Genomic DNA, 17,672 nt, shown 5'->3' with positions numbered 1-17,672 from the left:
TATTTTTGGGTTGTTATATGATGTTTGAATTTTGTTTTTGTTCCTACTTTAATAATTGTGGGAGTTGACTACGGGTGATGGGAAAGGGGATCAGTTACTTGAGTAAAAGGTTGGGGCTCGGGGGGGTAAAAAAAAGAAGGAATAAATACAAAAAGTCAAAAGGATGGGGGAGGTGGGAGTGTCCACCCTCCTTTGCATTCTTTGTAAAGCTTGCCTGTTTTTGAAAGGCAAGGAGGAGAGAACAAGCGAAAAGGGACTTCTTTCTGGGGCTCAAAGGCATTTATTCTTTGTTCGTGTGTTGGGGCATCTGAAGAAAAATTGAAAGGCTGATTCTCAAAATTGGCAACTGGCCAAACTCTCCTGTCTTCCTTTTCCTACATTTAGAAAGTTATTTAGATTCGCTTCAAGCTGATGTACATAACCGCGACCTTTGTACCGATTCGGATAATCTATAAAGATATTTGTAAGTTATATGTGGACAATAGATGTGCCGATGCCGACTATTTGTTGCTTGGGAAACAAGCTTGAACTAAGGTTTAGAGCAATTTTATACGTGATGACGAAGCATGGATTTTTTGGAAGTCAAAGGGTTGCTCGATGGCACGACAATAAAATGCAATCTCCCATTGATTCCTCGCTTCATTGTACTTGAACAAGCTTTCTAGTGTGCAACTCTGTACTTAGGACTATTTGGTAACGTGCCAACTAGTAGCTGATTCTATTCTTTTGTTATTGAGAACAAAAATAAAAATAAAAATCCATTTGGTGATGTTTTTATTTCTTGGGATAGTTTGAAACAAAATCAAAAAAATGAAAAGAAATTTGCTTCTTTGCTCCTAAGAATAACTCCAGAATCAAGCCCAAAATTTGTTTTAAGAGAGAAGAAGAAAGAAAAGAAAAAAATATTAAAAAATTCAAAGAAATTCAAAGTCACAAAAGAATTTGAGGATTGTACCAAACGTATTTTTATTTTGGAAATAGAAATTTTGAACTTATATTAAATGTTTTATGATACTCAGAATCTTGTCTAGAGAAAAGAATTTAAAACAAAATTTATTTATGAGTGCAAATTTTTGCTAAGAGCATAATTGTTACCAAAAGCATCTTTAAAAGATTCTCCCCATAAGAGACATCCTTATGTCATGTCTGGCTTGTCCCATCTCAAATCAATCATTTTTAAGTTTTTGCATACTTTATGAATTTGTTACCGCAGTTCTCTATAAGGATGAATGGTTCTAGATTCTATTTAGGTTCAACTTGAAACTTAGAACCCACATATTAGAATAAGTTCTTCATTTTTAGAAACCTGAAACCTATCTTGTATATCTTGAAACTTAGGATTTACCCCGTTATAGGTTTTAGGGTCGGTTCCAAGAGTCTACCCAGGTTCCATCCTGTATTATTATTGAACGATTGTGATTAATTATCATCTTTAATGACCACCACAAACTGCTAATTCATTGACCAACTTATATTTAGATATACTAAGAATATGAAATATTAATAAAGTAAAAATCTTAATCATACAATGGAAGTTTGGACTAATGGTTTCATATTATATACTCATCATTAAACACCGTGGAACACTACATATTCAAATGAAAATATAGACCAAGAAAAGCACACAAATTTATTCTAAGTTTAGATTCCAAGTTTTACCTTCCTAAAACTTAGAACCTACCGATCGAAATAGGTTCTTTAATTTTTGAAACTTAGAATATACCCTGCATACTTTGGAACCTAAAACCGAACATGTTCCCATCTAACCAATTCTCTATTCTAGGTTCTACTTGTTAGGGAAATTACTTATAATGTTTTAAAAATGACAAAATAAATCATGGCTTACCAACATATTTAATAATTGAGTAATAGATTATGCAGATAATCGAATATGTAAAGGATATTGTCAAAGATTATATGTGAAAGAGTCAGAAGATTTGATGAATATATTCACATTGTGTCCAAACCTTAAAACAATATATGTTCAAAAGCAAACTCTAATGATGAATATTTTGAGACTTAAATCTAGATTATAAAGTCTCTTCAGATAGAACACACTCAAACTTTACACATAGAATATGACACAAGTGTAGAATGTGACAAGGCCCAGAATGTGATGGATTCAAAATGTGATATGTTCAGAACAACACAAGTACAAAACATGATCTAGAACGTGACAAGTTCAGAACGAAACAAGTTCAAAACGTAATAGGTTCATAACATAGCATAATCAAAATGAACCAAGTTCAAAATTAAACAACTTGACAGAAAATGACACGAGCTCCAAACATATAATAACTAGTGATCAAATTTGGATTTCATATCAAATCTAATTAATTAACAATTCGATCTTAAAGATAAGAACTTTCTAAACAGAGAAGTTCTACTTATGGAAACCAAGATTCTATTTGTATGGACGATCAAAATCAACTAGGATTATGCTTCTATCACTCAACGGTTACTTGATCTTTTGATCCAGATCTATCCAACAAGTAGATTGGAAGATGATCCTCTAGATATTGTCCAACAGCTAGTTTTGAAATGAATGAGTATTTAAGGAAACTAAGGACCAGGAGCAAGTAAGAGAAGTATAAAATCTAGAATTCCAAAATTTGAGTGAATTTCAATCATATATTTATCTTTTGCGAGCTTAAACGTTTATGATCGTGAGAGAAATACCAAAATAATGACTTAATGAGATAGTGTGATATACCACTGAGTGTTTGCACTTAAAGTTGTAATATCTTGTTGATCATATAGTGGAATCTAGCAAGTAAGCTATCAATGTGAAAGAGTAAGCGTAAGCTTAATCTAAGCCAAACTACTATAAATTTCATGTGCAACTTTCTCTTCCCTTAACTCTCCTTATTTAAGTCTGTTACAAACTTATAGGTTATTTCAAAATCCGTTCCATCACATAACAGATTTTAAACATCTACTAGAAGTTTGATAGCTCATTTATCAAACTTTGATCCTTATTTAGACTTTATGGCAATTTATTTTATTCTACATTTATTTGTCAAGATTTCTTTTAAATACCTATTCACCCACATCTAGATGTTCATACTAGCTTTATCACTACCTTGAAATCATGTTCACCCTAGTTCCCTGGGGGTTTTCTTCAGGAGTAGCGATTTCCTTTAAGATAACATTTGGTGGAGACTAGCTTGCTACATTTGAACTTGCAATGTTTCCTGTCATCGAGTTGTCGTGTCTCTTCTTCATCATCAAATTGGGCTTGTAAATCCTTGAACGACTATAAAGCAATTCGACATTTGAAATACAAATTAAGTTGAGATTATCATAATCAATTATTGTTGTTGTTATTGTTCTCTATTGCGAAATCTATAATGGGACTATGTGGTCATGAGGAGAATGGAAAATGTGTAATTGACAGATTGTTTTAGAGAGCAAGAGTGTTAGGAAGTGTTATGTAAGTAAACATTAGAAAAAAAAGAAGAAGAAGAAGTGAAATTGAGAGATGTAATGGATCAATTAGGCGCAGTTTGTTTCGTGAATAATGAATGATTTGAAAAATATTTCTTTAGAAAACAATCATTTGCATCACTGGAAACAATTATTTAATTAGAAGTTGTTTTCATTATTGATGAAAATTGATGTCTAAACATTTTTGTAGACGGTAAAAAAAGTTTCATTCATTCATTTTTTTTAGTGGTATGAGCAATTATTTTTAAAAAATAATTTTGAAATCCTTTATTTGTCATTAAACAAATGGAGAATTGGATTTCTTTTCCCCAACTATATATCATCATCTCCTTTTGGGGGCCTTGGCTTTCAGCCCCAAGAAATTTTAACGATTGGGCCCATGTGGCCCCATCACCTGGCGCAATCATTTGGAATCAAGCCGATTCCACGGGAAAAAAGACAATTGGGCTTGACCCGGCCTGAGTTCAATCAGGTCAAGACCTAGGCATGGGCCTATGCCTGGCCAGCCCTAGTCAAGGGTGATATTATTATTAGTATTATTATTATTGGTATTATTGCTTTGTCTTGATCAAAAGCAATATAAATTAACAATATTCCTTGAAAATGTACTCAATATGTAATGGTATTTCGAGCAAATGAATGCCAAATCAATTCTAAGTTGGTATGAGAGCCGAAATTCAAAGTTCCATTTTCTTGTGTCTTCTTTTAACTTATTTTAGGAGCTTCAAGGATCATGAGTAAGGCCTTTCATATTTTAGTAATTTAGATGGGGCACTCTTCCTTTAGTGCCTCCCTCTGCGTGAGGCTCACTGTGTTATCCAAGGTTGCCTCCATCGTAAATTATATGTTATCACCGATTGATGTCCAATTAGCCTAATTTTCTTTTAAGATTAATTGGTCACTCATCTCTTAATTTAAAAAGCTCGATTTTTTTCCCGAATATTCTTAGTACTCTCATCCACTGCGACAACAGTCCTACATAGCAGGATTTCCGATCTAGGTTGAAAAAGTTGTGGAGGAATACTTATTTAGTTGTGAAAACATCATTTCCCTCGTGATTTTTTTTTTAAAAAGAAGAAGAAGAAGATGGTTCTTATGGCATGAAGAAACTTATCTGGGCAGTCGAATATAATTAATTATAATAAGAGGCAAGTCATTGAGGTGAAAAGATGAGAACAAATGTCCTAGGGTGAGGGTTAAGTGTATCCTTAAGTGGAGTTTTTGGTTGATTATGCAGCAAATCTAAATATTTGCTATTAAATAAGAAGGAAACTTTTCTAGAATTTTTTTTTTTTTTTTAAATTCTATGTGTCATTACGGGAAGTGACTCTTTAGGGTATACTCTATTGTAAATTAATTTTTACTCGACATAACTGTGCATGCAGGATTGTTGGACTAAATAATCTAAGAAAATTGACATATTAATATTTAAGCACTTAGAAAACTTCATATAAACGTGTTTATATTATGAGATCCTCCTAATGTTAACAGGAATATATCATTTTCAGCAACTTATATAATAAATAGTTAACGTAATATTTTGACCTCTTATGTTATGTTTGTGCTTTACTATGTCTCAGGTACACGTACTCTGTGTATTTCTATTTTTATTGACATATTTGTATGCTAATGCAAAATTTTATGATAATATTAAGGTAGGAGACTTATCCAATAGTCATATATAGGAGTCACGACTAGAATAAATGAATAATGAAGAGGGAGGAGGAGTAGAGGGAAGAGGATAATAATTGGGTAGCAAAATCAGGGGAAAGTATAAGAAAGGTCCTCATTACAAGCACAATGATCTACCCCGTATAAATTAAAAATTACTGTGTAAATATTAGAGGTGACCTTTGAAAAAAAACGGCTATTATAAATTTATATTAATGTAAATACCACTTTATATCCATTTTGCTTGGATGGCTATGTTAGAACCCTTCTCTCCCATAACATTAATGAGCACATTGTTATCTTCTCCTTTTTTCACTCTTCTCATTATTTGATCATTTTATTTGTGTCTCCTCATTTAACAAATTAGAAGACCAAAGACCACATTGCATATTGGTCTAAAGTTTAGCAACCATTTGTGTTATTTTCCCAACTAAAGATGATATTACAATTTATGTTGCTCTTCAAGCTATATGCTTGGATATTCATTTCAAAAGCTTTTCACTATTCACTTAATTTTCTAGCCATCATTATCATAAAAGTACCTTTGAGAATAATTTTCTATGGAGCCAAAAATGGAAAAATTACCTGACCAATCATAAACCTATTGTATGGATATTAATTCAATACTAAACATTTCAATTTTGCCAATTTAGTCTTAAGGCTTTGCGTGAAATTTCAATATAATCATTTCTATCAATTTTTGCTAGAAATGGCTAACTTGGTTTTCTAGTTATCATCAAGCCTTTCTACATGGCACACTACCATGTCTATAATTTTCTACGAGAATTTACCATAAGGATTACATTGAAATTTTGTACAAATATTTAGATTTAAATTGACAAAATTAAAAAAGGTTTAGAATTGAATAAGTATCTATATAATAAGTTTAAGAATAATAGGATAATTTTCCTAACCAGAAGTCTACATGACGACTTTTTATAGGTTCATCGAGCACTCATGTGCGAATCTTAATTTATACATATTTATTTTTCATTTCACTATGACTCAATACCCCTCACCATTATTCAGCAGTATAGTCCCTACATTTGTAATAGCTAATATTTTTCACAATCAGCCGTGAGAAGTTACTTTTTTTTTCCCAATAAGCTAAGGGGCAAAAAAAAAGCTACGTGTGCGAGTGAGATAGGAAATGGCAGTTAATACAGTTGTAAGCGGCAACAATGTATCGAATCGGACGAGATACCGAAAATGCCGGGTTTGGTCCGAACTTTGAAATGCCTATTCTCGTCATTCTTTTGCCTTCCTCCATTCTTCTTCTTCTTCTCTCTTTGGCCATGTCCTGACCTCACCCAGATTCTCTCTCCTTCCTTTTTCTCCGGTAGGAAGATTTTCTGCGAATAAATGGCCAAACGTTGTTGTGATTTGGCTGATCGGACGATGATACTAGCGATCAATCGTTTACATGGCGTCGTGATCACTGCGAGAGGTAATCGACAATGCTGTTTTCTTTCGTTCTTCTTGTTTGTTTGTTTGTTTGTTTGTTTCTTCATCCACAAGGCATCATGATCGCTCATTTCATCCGTGACTTGATCTTTAATCATGTGGATTGTACATTGAATGTTGCTTGCTATAACACTGAATAACTGGAAGTCGTTTGTTTATTTGTGCGAACGCTGTTACAACGAAATGAACAATAAGTAAGTCATTGCTGAAGTTATCGATTACATTTAGATATCCTGATGAAATCCATTCCCATCATCGCATGAGCAGGTTTTACCCGACCCTGCTTAATTTTCCCAAATTCAAAGAAGTCGAGTGTGTTGTTCTGTCTAAACGGATTGCTACATGCTTCTCTGAATCCCTCGTAGATTCTGCATCTTTCAGGTTCAGCTATGAAGATGACTGCAATCAGTTTCTCCTTCATTTGCAACCCAAAATTTACCAATTTGTATGTGGTGCCGTATGCTTCAGGGATTGTGTGTAGGTAACATAGTCTGAGTCCTGTATCTCTCGTGTTCTCCGGTTGATCGATTACCTGTAACATGGTCCATCCGCCAGGAGCTGAATTCTTCTTGTGAGAGATCCAATAGCGGCAACCCGTCTTCCAGATGGGGAAGCATTTGCGAAGCAAAAGCGCACAGCTCCATTTGGAGAACCATCAGCAGGGATGCATGTGGAGTATGCTTCAGAGTCTCAAATACCATCAGTGGAATTACGTCAAGAAGAGGCTTCCGCACTTCAGGCAAGGAGGCGGAAGGCACTCAGCAGGTAAAGCAATAGCGATCCCCATCCATTTCAATATCGATGACACTGTCGATATTCATTGGTAGTCTTAAGATATTTAAGGAGATTTGTCTAGTACGCTTGGAACTTAATGATCAGTAGTTGCCTACGATTAGTTTGCACAGAACCTTTTCCAAAGAAGTAATCTCAAAGAACTAATTTACCAGGTGTGATAATTGGGTCGATGTTCCTAGACGATTCTTGCAGAGATTAGATGGAATGACGATAGTTTATGGAAAAATTCGAAAAATTTCATGACCATCATCCTTTTTCGTTAGGTAATGGAACAACTGAGAATGCCCATCATACTGACATATCACCGGAGCACACCAATGCTGATGGCGAAAGCTTGCAGGTGAGTTCGAATGGATTTCAGTAATTGCATGACTAGTCTTCCTTGAAAGCTAATGACTGATCTGGAAATTTAAGGTTGACCAGAAGAAGAGAGAAGCAACCAAGATCTCCGTGAAAGCCCGGATAAAAGCGCTGATCTCGGAAGAGAAGTCCAGAGGGAAGGGCCAGCACCGCAGGAGCTCCACCTCTCCGGCGCACTTGCAGTCGATTGAAGCCAGTTCCACACTTCACCCAGGCTCAGGCTCCCGTCATCACGGGTCTTCACATGATCACTTTGACATGCATGCAACGCCCCTGATACAGAAAGGCGAACTTAGCCAGGGAAAATCGGAAAACTCAGAGCAAACTCTGCCACAGGATGATGTGTTTCTTGAAAGGTCTAATGCCACATACGGTCTTGATCATCGAGCATTTGATGGTACGGATGGTTCTGATTGCCGATCGGGCATTGTTCCTGATCCTCTGGATAGAATTGACCTCGACAAGGAGTTAGTTCTCAAGGTTTTACAGGACAAGGGATCTTTTTCGGCTCAACACTTTGATGGTCGAAAAGCAGTTAGAATGAAAATGGGGTTGCGGAGGTTCGAAACTTCCCCAGTATCGAGCCAATCAGGCGAAGAAGTCTTCGCACCGAGCACATCTAGAAACAGAGAGGAAGAAGAATATAGCAAAAGCAAGGTAGGTAGCCCGGGTCAAGACACACGTTTGGTTGAATCCGATGCTTCTGTGGCTGTCCCGGTCCTGTTTCTAAAGAAGCAAGGCAAGAATCAAGTCGTCAGTAGGCACTTCAAGAATCTGAAAAAGAAACTTAAACATGTGATGAAAGCAAGCCGGAAGGAAAAGCATCGGATAGCCATGGACGGGATCCTTGATAAGATTCCTCGAGACCATGAGCGTTCGATGGAAATAAAGAAGGATGTGATACGAAAGTGGAAGGACGTGGCCTTGGAGAGAGATTATAGTAGCCCTCCAAGACAAGGCAATCTGCGTGGTATGAAGAGGACACCGTCCCTTGATGCGTCACTGGATAAGTATTGTCAGCTGTTCGAGTCAAGTTTCAATAGAGAGGCCAAGCACAGCGGTACCAGGACATCTAGAGTTGCAGGACAAGAGAAGAATTGGCCTCGTGAGGTGTCTGGGAGAGCGCTGTTGCGCATAAGTTCCTTACCAGAACTCAAATCTTCCTCTTTTAGGACTGAAAACTCCTCGGTGTCCATCCTCACCGGGACTCCATCTAGGACTCTCACGGACACTAATGTGAGCAGAGGAAGTAGCTTTGATGCGGCGAGCAATCAGAACTTTAGGTTCTCTTTTGAGAAATTAGATGCGCATGTAGAAAATGAAGTCAATGACGAGAAGGTAGATCATAGTGAAGCATCTTCGGTCAGTGAAGAGGAGGTACAATCAATGTCGGTTGCTAGTTCTCAAGATATATGTGACTCGACAGCAGGAGAAAGTACATCTGTCGACGAGGATGTTATTGAGCTGACCTCGGTGCCCTCCATTAAAGTAGAAGATACAGAGTCCAATCGAAGAAGCCTCGTATTCGATGGAGTGGAGTCCGATGCTTCAGCCATTTACTGTGATAAAACCAGCACAAATGACACGCCGCTAGGGGTAGACAATGAAGTTGATCTTGAAAATGCGGAAATCTCAAGTTATCAACTGGACAAGGACTTAATGTATGTCCCTGTGGATTTGAAAGACATTGAGCTGTTCAATTATGTCAAAGATGTCCTAGAGCTCTCTAAATTTGGCGGCAACGAATCCCTGCGAAGATGGCATTCCGGAGACCAACCGGTCGACCCTTTGATTTATGATGAAGTCGAGGCTTGTTTGATGCCCAACCTTGAGTCTCTACAGAACATCGAAGGCGATCACTGGAATCACTTAATTTTGTTCGATCTCATCAATGAGGTGTTGGTCGATATCTATCAGAAATCATTCGGGTACTACCCAAGGCCTCTGTCTTCTCTCTGTCGCGTGCATCCAATGCCAGAAGGGTTCTGCGTCCTCGAGGAGGTGTGGGCAAGCATAAGCTTTTATACAAGCCTAAGGCCTGAGCTCGATCCGGCAATGGACTATGTGATTACCAGAGAGCTAGATAGGCATGACGGGTGGATGAACTTACGGTTCGATAGCGAGTGCGTGGGACTCGAGCTGGAGGACTTGATACTGGATGATCTTTTGGAGGAATTGATCTGCACTTGAACACATTCCAAGTCACTTATTTTTTATCTTCCTATAAATGTAAAGTTGGTAGCTTAGATTTTCCCCTGGACAGTGACTGTCCATGAACAACAAAGTGTACATAAGACGTTTTCAAATGGATAGTGAAAACAAATTGATCTTCCCATACCTCTAATTAAGTATGCTCTCTGTCGATAACAGCGACGAGTTGGGGCATGAATGTTTGAAAGTGAAGTTATCTTCAGGGAAACATTTGTGGCTCTCTGAAGCTAAGCACAGTGGATAAGAAAACTTCAGAAATAAGAGATTTCAGGTTCAGGTAAATGAAATTCATCTTCTTCTTTGAACTGTTGTATGAGTCGGTGATAATGTAGGAGGGATAGAGCTTAAAGGACCGAACAATAATTACTAAACTAAACTAGTGAGTGTCAAAAGAATTGATTGTGTCAATGCGCTACTTCTCTTGCCACTTTATTAAGACTTCTTGATTAAGCGCTTTCTGCAAATTCCTCCTAGAAAATTGGTCTTGAAATTTAGTTAAGGAGAGCAATTTTGTGAAAGAATTAAACACCTTTCATTCTGATTCCCACAGGGGCAGAAAAATATGTTGGACTCAACACCTAATAGAAGACGCAAGAATGACAATGATCAAGAGAAGTGACTTCTTGTGGAAGTAACGCCTTTCCCTCGAGTTGCTGGAGAAGAAAGTCAAAGGAAAACATGCAGCCCACAATTGTTGACTCCTTAGCAAAGAAGAAAATGAAAGTGCATTATGCATGAAGTCGGCTACTAGACTGGACTTGGGGCACATATTATAATATTATATCTCCTCACAAGCAGCTAGTGGAGTCTTCAAGAAGCAGGAACACGTCGATCAAAAGAAGAAAGGGGAGCAAGGTTTAACTTGCTAACTCGTACTTGGATGTGAAGAAAAGGTTGTGGCTGGATGAGTTCACACTGAAGGCGGTGGAACTCCTTTAAATATGGCAGTACGTGAAGCATTTGAGCTTAGGCCAAAAGGTCGTAGAGAGGCTTAACAGCCTCAAGCCACTGCAGGCAGAGCGGAGACTTAAGGAGAGAGCCTGAGACCAGGGAGAGTGCCTCACGCCACACTCAGGTGGAGAACCTCAGGCCAGTGAGGAAGCCACCGGGTACGAGCTGAGCTTTAGGGAAGCCACACGTATGTGAGCTTTAGGAAGCCTCCAATAGTGAGAGCTTCGGAACAAGAAGTCACCAGGTGCAACGGTAACTTCTAACTGAGAGGCATTGCAGCCTCAGTAGCTCTGTGTGAGCAAATTATCCCTCCATGATTGGAAATGAAAGATAGAATAGCTGTGTATGTGCATGTATCAGCTAGTTTGAGTGTGAGTATTTTGAGTACGTGGTGTGAGAGAGTATATTGTAAAAGTTGTGTTTGAGTGATTGTTCTAAATGTTATATTTGTAACGCAATCTAGCATATCGAGTGTGTTTTTTGTTGTCTATTCTAATTCTCTCGTGTTATCACCATAACGCTTCCGCATATACAACAATTAGTATCAGAGTGCAAAGGGTTGCATACCCAACAAAATATGCAAAGCATGGAACAAGAATTTAGGAGACGGCGTCGAATTGAACACGAGACCTCCCATCTCTTAAGTGATGCTAAATAATTTATGCAGTTAGGTTGCTTTCAGAATATCTGGTTGGCACGCAACTCATTTCGCCCCCAGAACACTCAAACATCTGTTTGTGGCGTTAGCTAAGCCAGATTCCTTTACTTCAGGTCCATTCACAAAGCAGGAGTGCATGCTTATGTGTTTCAGTTTCATTGCAGAAGAGACATTACTTGCTCGGCCTTATCCTCCTTGTCCATAGATTAATTGCTGTTGCAATGGCATTGGTGGAACAAGCTCTCCGGATGAAGTTGTTTATTTTTTTAACACAGTCCATGCTCCATTGCACCAGGTTTCAAAACTTGGGCTCAGTCTGGTACATAGAGGGACCTTTCCCACCTTTCCTTTTCTCACAGTAGCCTCTACTGTCAAATGACCAATCATACCACATAAGATGATCAACAATGACCAAACCATCATCTCAGTATTTTGAGGCAAAAATTGGTTGGAAGGAGTATGTCATAATTTTATGCAAAGATTAGAACTATATTGATAATATTAAAAAAAGTTAAGATTGAATTGGCATCCCCATAATAAACTTAGGACTAATTTGGTAATTTTTCCATCCAATTGGCATCCTCATAATAAACTTAGGACTAATTTGGTAATTTTTCCATCTAAATAGATTTTTTTTTAAAGCAATTTCTACATCTTTATATTCCCCAAAGATTCTGTATCTTTCAGGTTTAGCTCCAAACGCTTATATGCTCTAGAGGAATTGCCATGGTGGCAATCTGTTTCTCCTTCATTCACAATACATAATTTACTAATTTGTATCCAAACCGTATGCTTTGTGTCTAATATCGTCCTAGTCCTATACCTCGTATATTCTCCAGTAGATCGATACTTGTAACGTGATTCAACTGTATGGAGAATAATCTAAGTTCCAATGTTCTCGCTCCTTATTTAGTTGCCTACTGTATAATTATTTTTCGCACTTCAGCTTTAGACGAAATATGAGAGCACATATGAGAGAGAGTACAACAGCATAAAACTACGAAACAACACATATGTCTAAGGCCAACGGTTTAAGCTTGTCGATAAGAAGTTTTGAATTCGATTGCCGAAAACTCTATGATGGCTGACAAACGGAATAAAAGAAAAGCTTTACATGCTTTCCACTAATTCAAATCTGGAGTTACAAACGAAAATTGGATTAGATCTCCGCAATAGGGAGGGAGGAAGAACAAATGGGCATTGACTATTCGATTGCGACGTGCTAATGTTGTTGTTTGTCCATATGTAGATACACGACCTACGCATTGATTTTGGTCTCCATGAGTATCTCGTGTTCTCCCATGAGCAAAAGGAAACTGATGATGCTTGGCTCTACAAGGACGATCGGATGGGACGGGAAATTGGTGGTCGGCACACCCCCTCCTCCATGCAAATAGAAATTTAGTTCGGGCAACAGACAACTTATTAGGAATGCACACCAGAAACTTGATATGTTCACTTAGGGAAATCCAATCAGACTTACATTCACTTAATAGCTTAAGCTAATGATTAACAGACAAATTAATCTATATTAACAATGTTTTAACCACAGTGATTCTTCAACGTTAAGACTTTTCTACGAGAGCTCACATGCACTCTCTGGTCTATTTATGTTCTCTACAAGGATTTAATCAAATAGAGGACATGGCGGTTGCTTTACTTCGCAACAACGGAGCCACGAGAGCATCGCATCCACGTTCAGTTCTTATCCAGGCATTAAATTAGAGACTTACCTTATCCTAACTAATGCACACTAACCTTTTTTAGGATGTGGAAGATCGTCTAAATAGGCGGTCATAAATCGAGTCCATACGAGCTTGAAACCCCAAATGAACAACTCAAATATGAAATTGTTTTGCACAGGGGAAAGTCTAATACCTTTATCTCGGGAGATAATTAAGAGGGAGCCTAAATTCGAGCCTGTTAATATATCCAGTTGAACCTACATTCACTTAAAAATTTAAGCTAATTAGTTATAGGCTAACTATGATATATTAATTGCTATACACCACATTAATTATCCGATATGAGACTTTTCTAAGACAACTCACACGTGTATCCTAACAGGATGCAGTCAACTGCATCCGTGTTATGCTACTGATTAGACTTATCAAAATGAGTCTTAACCCATATATGACTCATTTAAAATAAATATGTTGTGAATTGATCACTTCAACTTTGTAGAACCTTTCTTAAATGGGTTTGAAATTTTAAAAGTAAAAATAAATGAGATTAAATGGGTTGAGTTTATGACCAGTTTCCAACTCAAGGCCCATACACATACTCTCCCTCTTCAGCTTTACAATATTATTTAAAAAAAAAAATTGAAATTATAATTATAATTATAATTATATCTTTTTTCTTTTTTCTTTCTTTCTTCTTCCTTCTTCCATCTTCCTTCGATGGCTAGTGACCGGCTAAGCGAGGAACAAGCCACCGGCCTTAGGTGAGCTCGAGTCAATCGAGCAAGCTCAAGCTTATCGACTTTTAACGAGGCTCAAGCTTGCCTATGGCTAGTCGTAGCCGTCGCTTCGGCTTACTGAAGAAGAAGGAAAAATTAAAATTAAAAAATTAAAAAATCAATTTTAAAAAAATAAAAAAAATAAAGATGAATTTATTTGCAATCATACAAAAATATTATTTTTCTTGGAAAACATTTTCCAATAAAAAAACGAAACCTCTATTATTTTAAAGATTTTATGAAATATTATTCAATAAATTTGAATTGCATGAAAATATTTTAGCAATACCGTTTTTAAAAAAATTATAAGAAACAATATCTCATAAATTTGGTTAAATGAGTTGGGTCGGGTCATGTGTGAGTTGAGTCGGATAGGTAAAGAAATTTGCATTATGATAAATAGGTGATAAATGGATTAAATAACTAAATTTGAGTCGAACTATTTATAACTTAATTCAAATTCAGCTAGATCTACTCATTTAATAGGTCTATTACTAGTTCTCACCTATAATGTTAATATAACTACATCGAAGGGTTTTTGTACTTTTTAAATGCATATGTTTACTCCGAGTTGGACTTTCTAGCGATAATGAACACGTCGAATCAAGCAAGGAAATCCACCGAAGGTACCCGTAATTGATTTTAATCCGTCTGGATAAGGTTCATATCATATCGGATTTTTGGGCTCTTTTCACGTGACTGAAAATATCTGTACCCGCCGGTTCAATCACATGCGTCCACGCATCGATTAATTTTTACAGATAGGATTATGAGCTTAACATCGTTAGATCGGAGCCGTCGGAAATGCGGACATCGATCGAAGGCGCTCTAGAGCTCCGGAAGGTACGACGATCTCGAGGAATCGGCAGAAAGCGACGCGAAGGAGAAGACGAGAAATCCGTGCATGGGCCGAGACGGATCCTGACAAGTGGACGGCAGGCCTCCCGTTTCGCTCCTCTCCCTCCCGGACTCTATAATTACCGTCGCTGGCCGGCCGCGTTCAGGAGGGAAGTCGTCTGGGAGAACCGATCGGAAAATATGTCGTCGTGCTGTGGAGGCAACTGTGGCTGCGGCTCCGATTGCAAATGCGGTCAAGGCTGCAGAGGGTGAGTCTCTCTCCTGTCCTCCCTAGCGTGGATGTAGATGGATGCGTTGATAAATTTTTCCGAGATGACATAAACAGATCTCGAGTATATGTTGATTCGGTTCTTGCATGCTTTCGCCGAAAAATTCTGGCTCTTTCCGAATACGCAGAGCGGTTGCTTGTGCGATGATATTAGCTGGTCGTTGATATAGCCAAATAATTAAGGACATGGTGGTGGTGACGCAGGTGCAAGATGTATCCGGACACGAGCTACGCCGAGAAGAGCGGCGGTGAGACCGTCGTCGGGGGCTCCGCACCTGGGAAAGAGTACGTGCTCGAGATCTTCTTCCTCCTTTATTCTTCGTTTTCCTAGTGATTCGATCCGGGGGAAGGGTATCAAAATTTGCGAGCTTTGTCTTGCCCAACGCAGGGAGAAGATGGTGGAAGGAGAGAAGGGCGTCGCGGGAGCGGAGAACGGGTGCAAGTGCGGGTCCAACTGCATCTGCAACCCGTGCACCTGCAACAAATGAACCGTTGCCGAACCGCCACCGCCCTACCGGTCCCTAATCCCGGCAGCTAGATCGAGGCAAGAAAGGGAGAAATAAGGCGCGCGCTTTTGCGCTTTGGTGTGTAGTTTGTCATGTTCGCGACCTCTCTGTCTCTCGGCTGTAATGGGTAGGTGTGCATCTCGTATGTATAAATGCAGTAACCAGTGCATTTCCGTTGTCTGTTTTGGCCAAATGAGCTTTCCCTTGATTCTCTGCTCCTCTCATTCTCTTTGCGATAGAGTAGACTACAGGGGTTAGCTTAGCTTCAGTTTTTAGGATCACTGTAAATATCTCTCGAGCATTAAAAAATAGAAATATTCGAAGGGCGAGCATGTGATTTCCGTAGAGAATATCGATAAGCGAGCGTGGCAGAGTGGCGACGGAGAGAATTGCAGTGACCGTAAAAGAATCTCAACTTCGACACTGAAGAGATGTGGAGGACGTTAAGGGTTGATGCCGGAAAAACGCAGGAATGTGATCTTGAACTCAGGTTTAAAAGGACCTTGCTGGTAGGGGTAAGCCCCGAACTGAATCGAGAACTGGGTTATAACAATTGAATCGGTCGGTTCTGGCTGGGTAGGTCGTGGAAGCGAGTCCAATTCGCCCTAAAAGTGGAAACCGGTGAATATCCATCCAATTTTAGGTGTTGATACGGATTTGTCTGGATTGGAATTTGTTTTTAAATTCTTATCATTTCAGATTTTCCCAATTTAACTTCTATTCTTTTCTCGTTTGAACTTGGTTCTCTCGATATTGGTGCTTGCGCCTCACTCGTGGGTTGATGCCTCTTGACCTTGGTTCTTAATAATTTTACAGCTTTGTTTGCAAAGGAGGTATGGTCGGTTTCTAGATCAACTCGAGAATCAGATTGGTTTCAGGTGGGTGCATGTGGAGATGGGCCCGTTCTTGGTCACGAATAATGGAGAATAATCTCTTTTGATATGAATTTTAATTTCAAATTAGGAACCAGCTTACCTTAAAATTGATCGCTCCTGCTTGCTAGATTGTTCTGAAATTATAAAGAGGAAAGGATAAATTATAACATGTTTTAAAATTTCACGTGCATTCGTTTTAAAAGATGCAAAACGTTAAACCTTTAATAAGATCGTCCACCTACGATTCTGCCATCACTATTTTCGCATGCACTCGTTGCTCTCCTCTGCCTGCAGATTCAATCGAAATCCAGACTCTCTCTCTCTCTCTCTCTCTCTCTCTCTCTCTCTCTCGGGATCGAGTCCTAGGCTTTTTGGCCATGTCAATGAAGCTAGGAGCTTGTGTCCATGGTAGCTCAAAATCATAGCCGGGGACCTCATGACCGTGATCGTTGGAGGTTGGAGCTCACGGCCATGGCTGCGCTAAAATGAGCTCGAAGCTCGAGGCCATCGCTGAAGATCTGGATCAACCGGCAAGGTAAGAGGGGGGGTCAACGGCGGGGCAGGAGGAGGTTGATGTGGCTTCGGGCGGTGAGATATGTGGTGGAAGTAAAGATGGGGTATGGTGGGAGATCTACTTAGGGCGTGAATGATAACCATTTTGGCTAGAAATTAATTTCTCGAAGAGAAATAGATTTTTCTATTTCTATTTCTAGATGAGTTTCTAAGCAAAAATATCCGTTTGATAACGATACAAAATTTCTACTCTAAAAATAAAAATTCGTTTGATAATGACACAAAATTTCTTCCTTTCAAACGATGGTGGCTGCGACCGGCGGACAGTGGCGGCCGGCGACTAACGGACGGTGGTCAACGGCGACGGATGGACGACCAGTTTGTAGCAAGAATGAACGATGAAAATAATTTTTATTTCTCATTTCTAATCCAGAAATAAAAAGTAGAAAATTTTTATTTCTGATTTCTATTTCAAATCTATTTCTAAAACAAAAATCTATTTCAGAAATAAAAAAATAAAAAAAAATTATCAAACGAATATCTATTCCATAAACAAGTTTGGAATAGAAAATTTGTTTCCAGAACAGAAATTTTAATTTGTCATGCACCCCTCAATGTACAGATGGAATTCTAG

The 17,672-nt window shown here is 38.5% G+C and overlaps 2 protein-coding genes across 2 annotated transcripts; both read left to right on the top strand.

Moving 5' to 3' along the window:
- The first annotated feature begins 6,480 nt into the window (after nt 1-6,480).
- On the top strand, nt 6,481-9,927 carry LOC104427898. Its single transcript, XM_039305346.1, has 5 exons — nt 6,481-6,565; nt 6,964-7,055; nt 7,138-7,336; nt 7,641-7,717; nt 7,792-9,927. Exons 1-5 carry the CDS (start codon nt 6,481-6,483, stop codon nt 9,925-9,927), a joined length of 2,589 nt encoding a protein of 862 aa, XP_039161280.1.
- Nucleotides 9,928-14,807: 4,880 nt separating this feature from the next.
- LOC104426470 lies at nt 14,808-15,843 on the top strand. The gene is made up of 3 exons (XM_010039534.3): nt 14,808-15,124; nt 15,349-15,429; nt 15,533-15,843. The coding sequence occupies exons 1-3, from the start codon at nt 14,823-14,825 to the stop codon at nt 15,630-15,632; spliced, it is 483 nt and encodes a 160-aa protein (XP_010037836.2). The 5' UTR covers nt 14,808-14,822; the 3' UTR covers nt 15,633-15,843.
- Nucleotides 15,844-17,672: the final 1,829 nt, after the last annotated feature.

The sequence above is a fragment of the Eucalyptus grandis genome, chromosome 11 (genome assembly GCF_016545825.1).
Source record: "Eucalyptus grandis isolate ANBG69807.140 chromosome 11, ASM1654582v1, whole genome shotgun sequence".
Classification (NCBI taxonomy): Eukaryota; Viridiplantae; Streptophyta; class Magnoliopsida; order Myrtales; family Myrtaceae; genus Eucalyptus; species Eucalyptus grandis.
The sequence above is the reverse complement of the archived record's forward strand: the minus strand, read 5'-3'. Positions and strand labels throughout refer to the sequence as shown.

What these genes read in the sequence shown, in the direction of transcription:
- LOC104427898 (XM_039305346.1), top strand. Translation starts at nt 6,481, where the DNA reads ATGGCCAAACGTTGTTGTGATTTGGCTGATCGGACGATGATACTAGCG. An exon ending in CGTCGTGATCACTGCGAGAG is followed by an intron (nt 6,566 to 6,963) that starts GTAATCGACAAT and finishes TGCATCTTTCAG; the next exon opens with GTTCAGCTATGAAGATGACT. An exon ending in CTGATGGCGAAAGCTTGCAG is followed by an intron (nt 7,718 to 7,791) that starts GTGAGTTCGAAT and finishes TGGAAATTTAAG; the next exon opens with GTTGACCAGAAGAAGAGAGA.
- LOC104426470 (XM_010039534.3), top strand. Translation starts at nt 14,823, where the DNA reads ATGCGGACATCGATCGAAGGCGCTCTAGAGCTCCGGAAGGTACGACGA. An exon ending in TGCGGTCAAGGCTGCAGAGG is followed by an intron (nt 15,125 to 15,348) that starts GTGAGTCTCTCT and finishes GTGGTGACGCAG; the next exon opens with GTGCAAGATGTATCCGGACA. An exon ending in GGCTCCGCACCTGGGAAAGA is followed by an intron (nt 15,430 to 15,532) that starts GTACGTGCTCGA and finishes TGCCCAACGCAG; the next exon opens with GGAGAAGATGGTGGAAGGAG.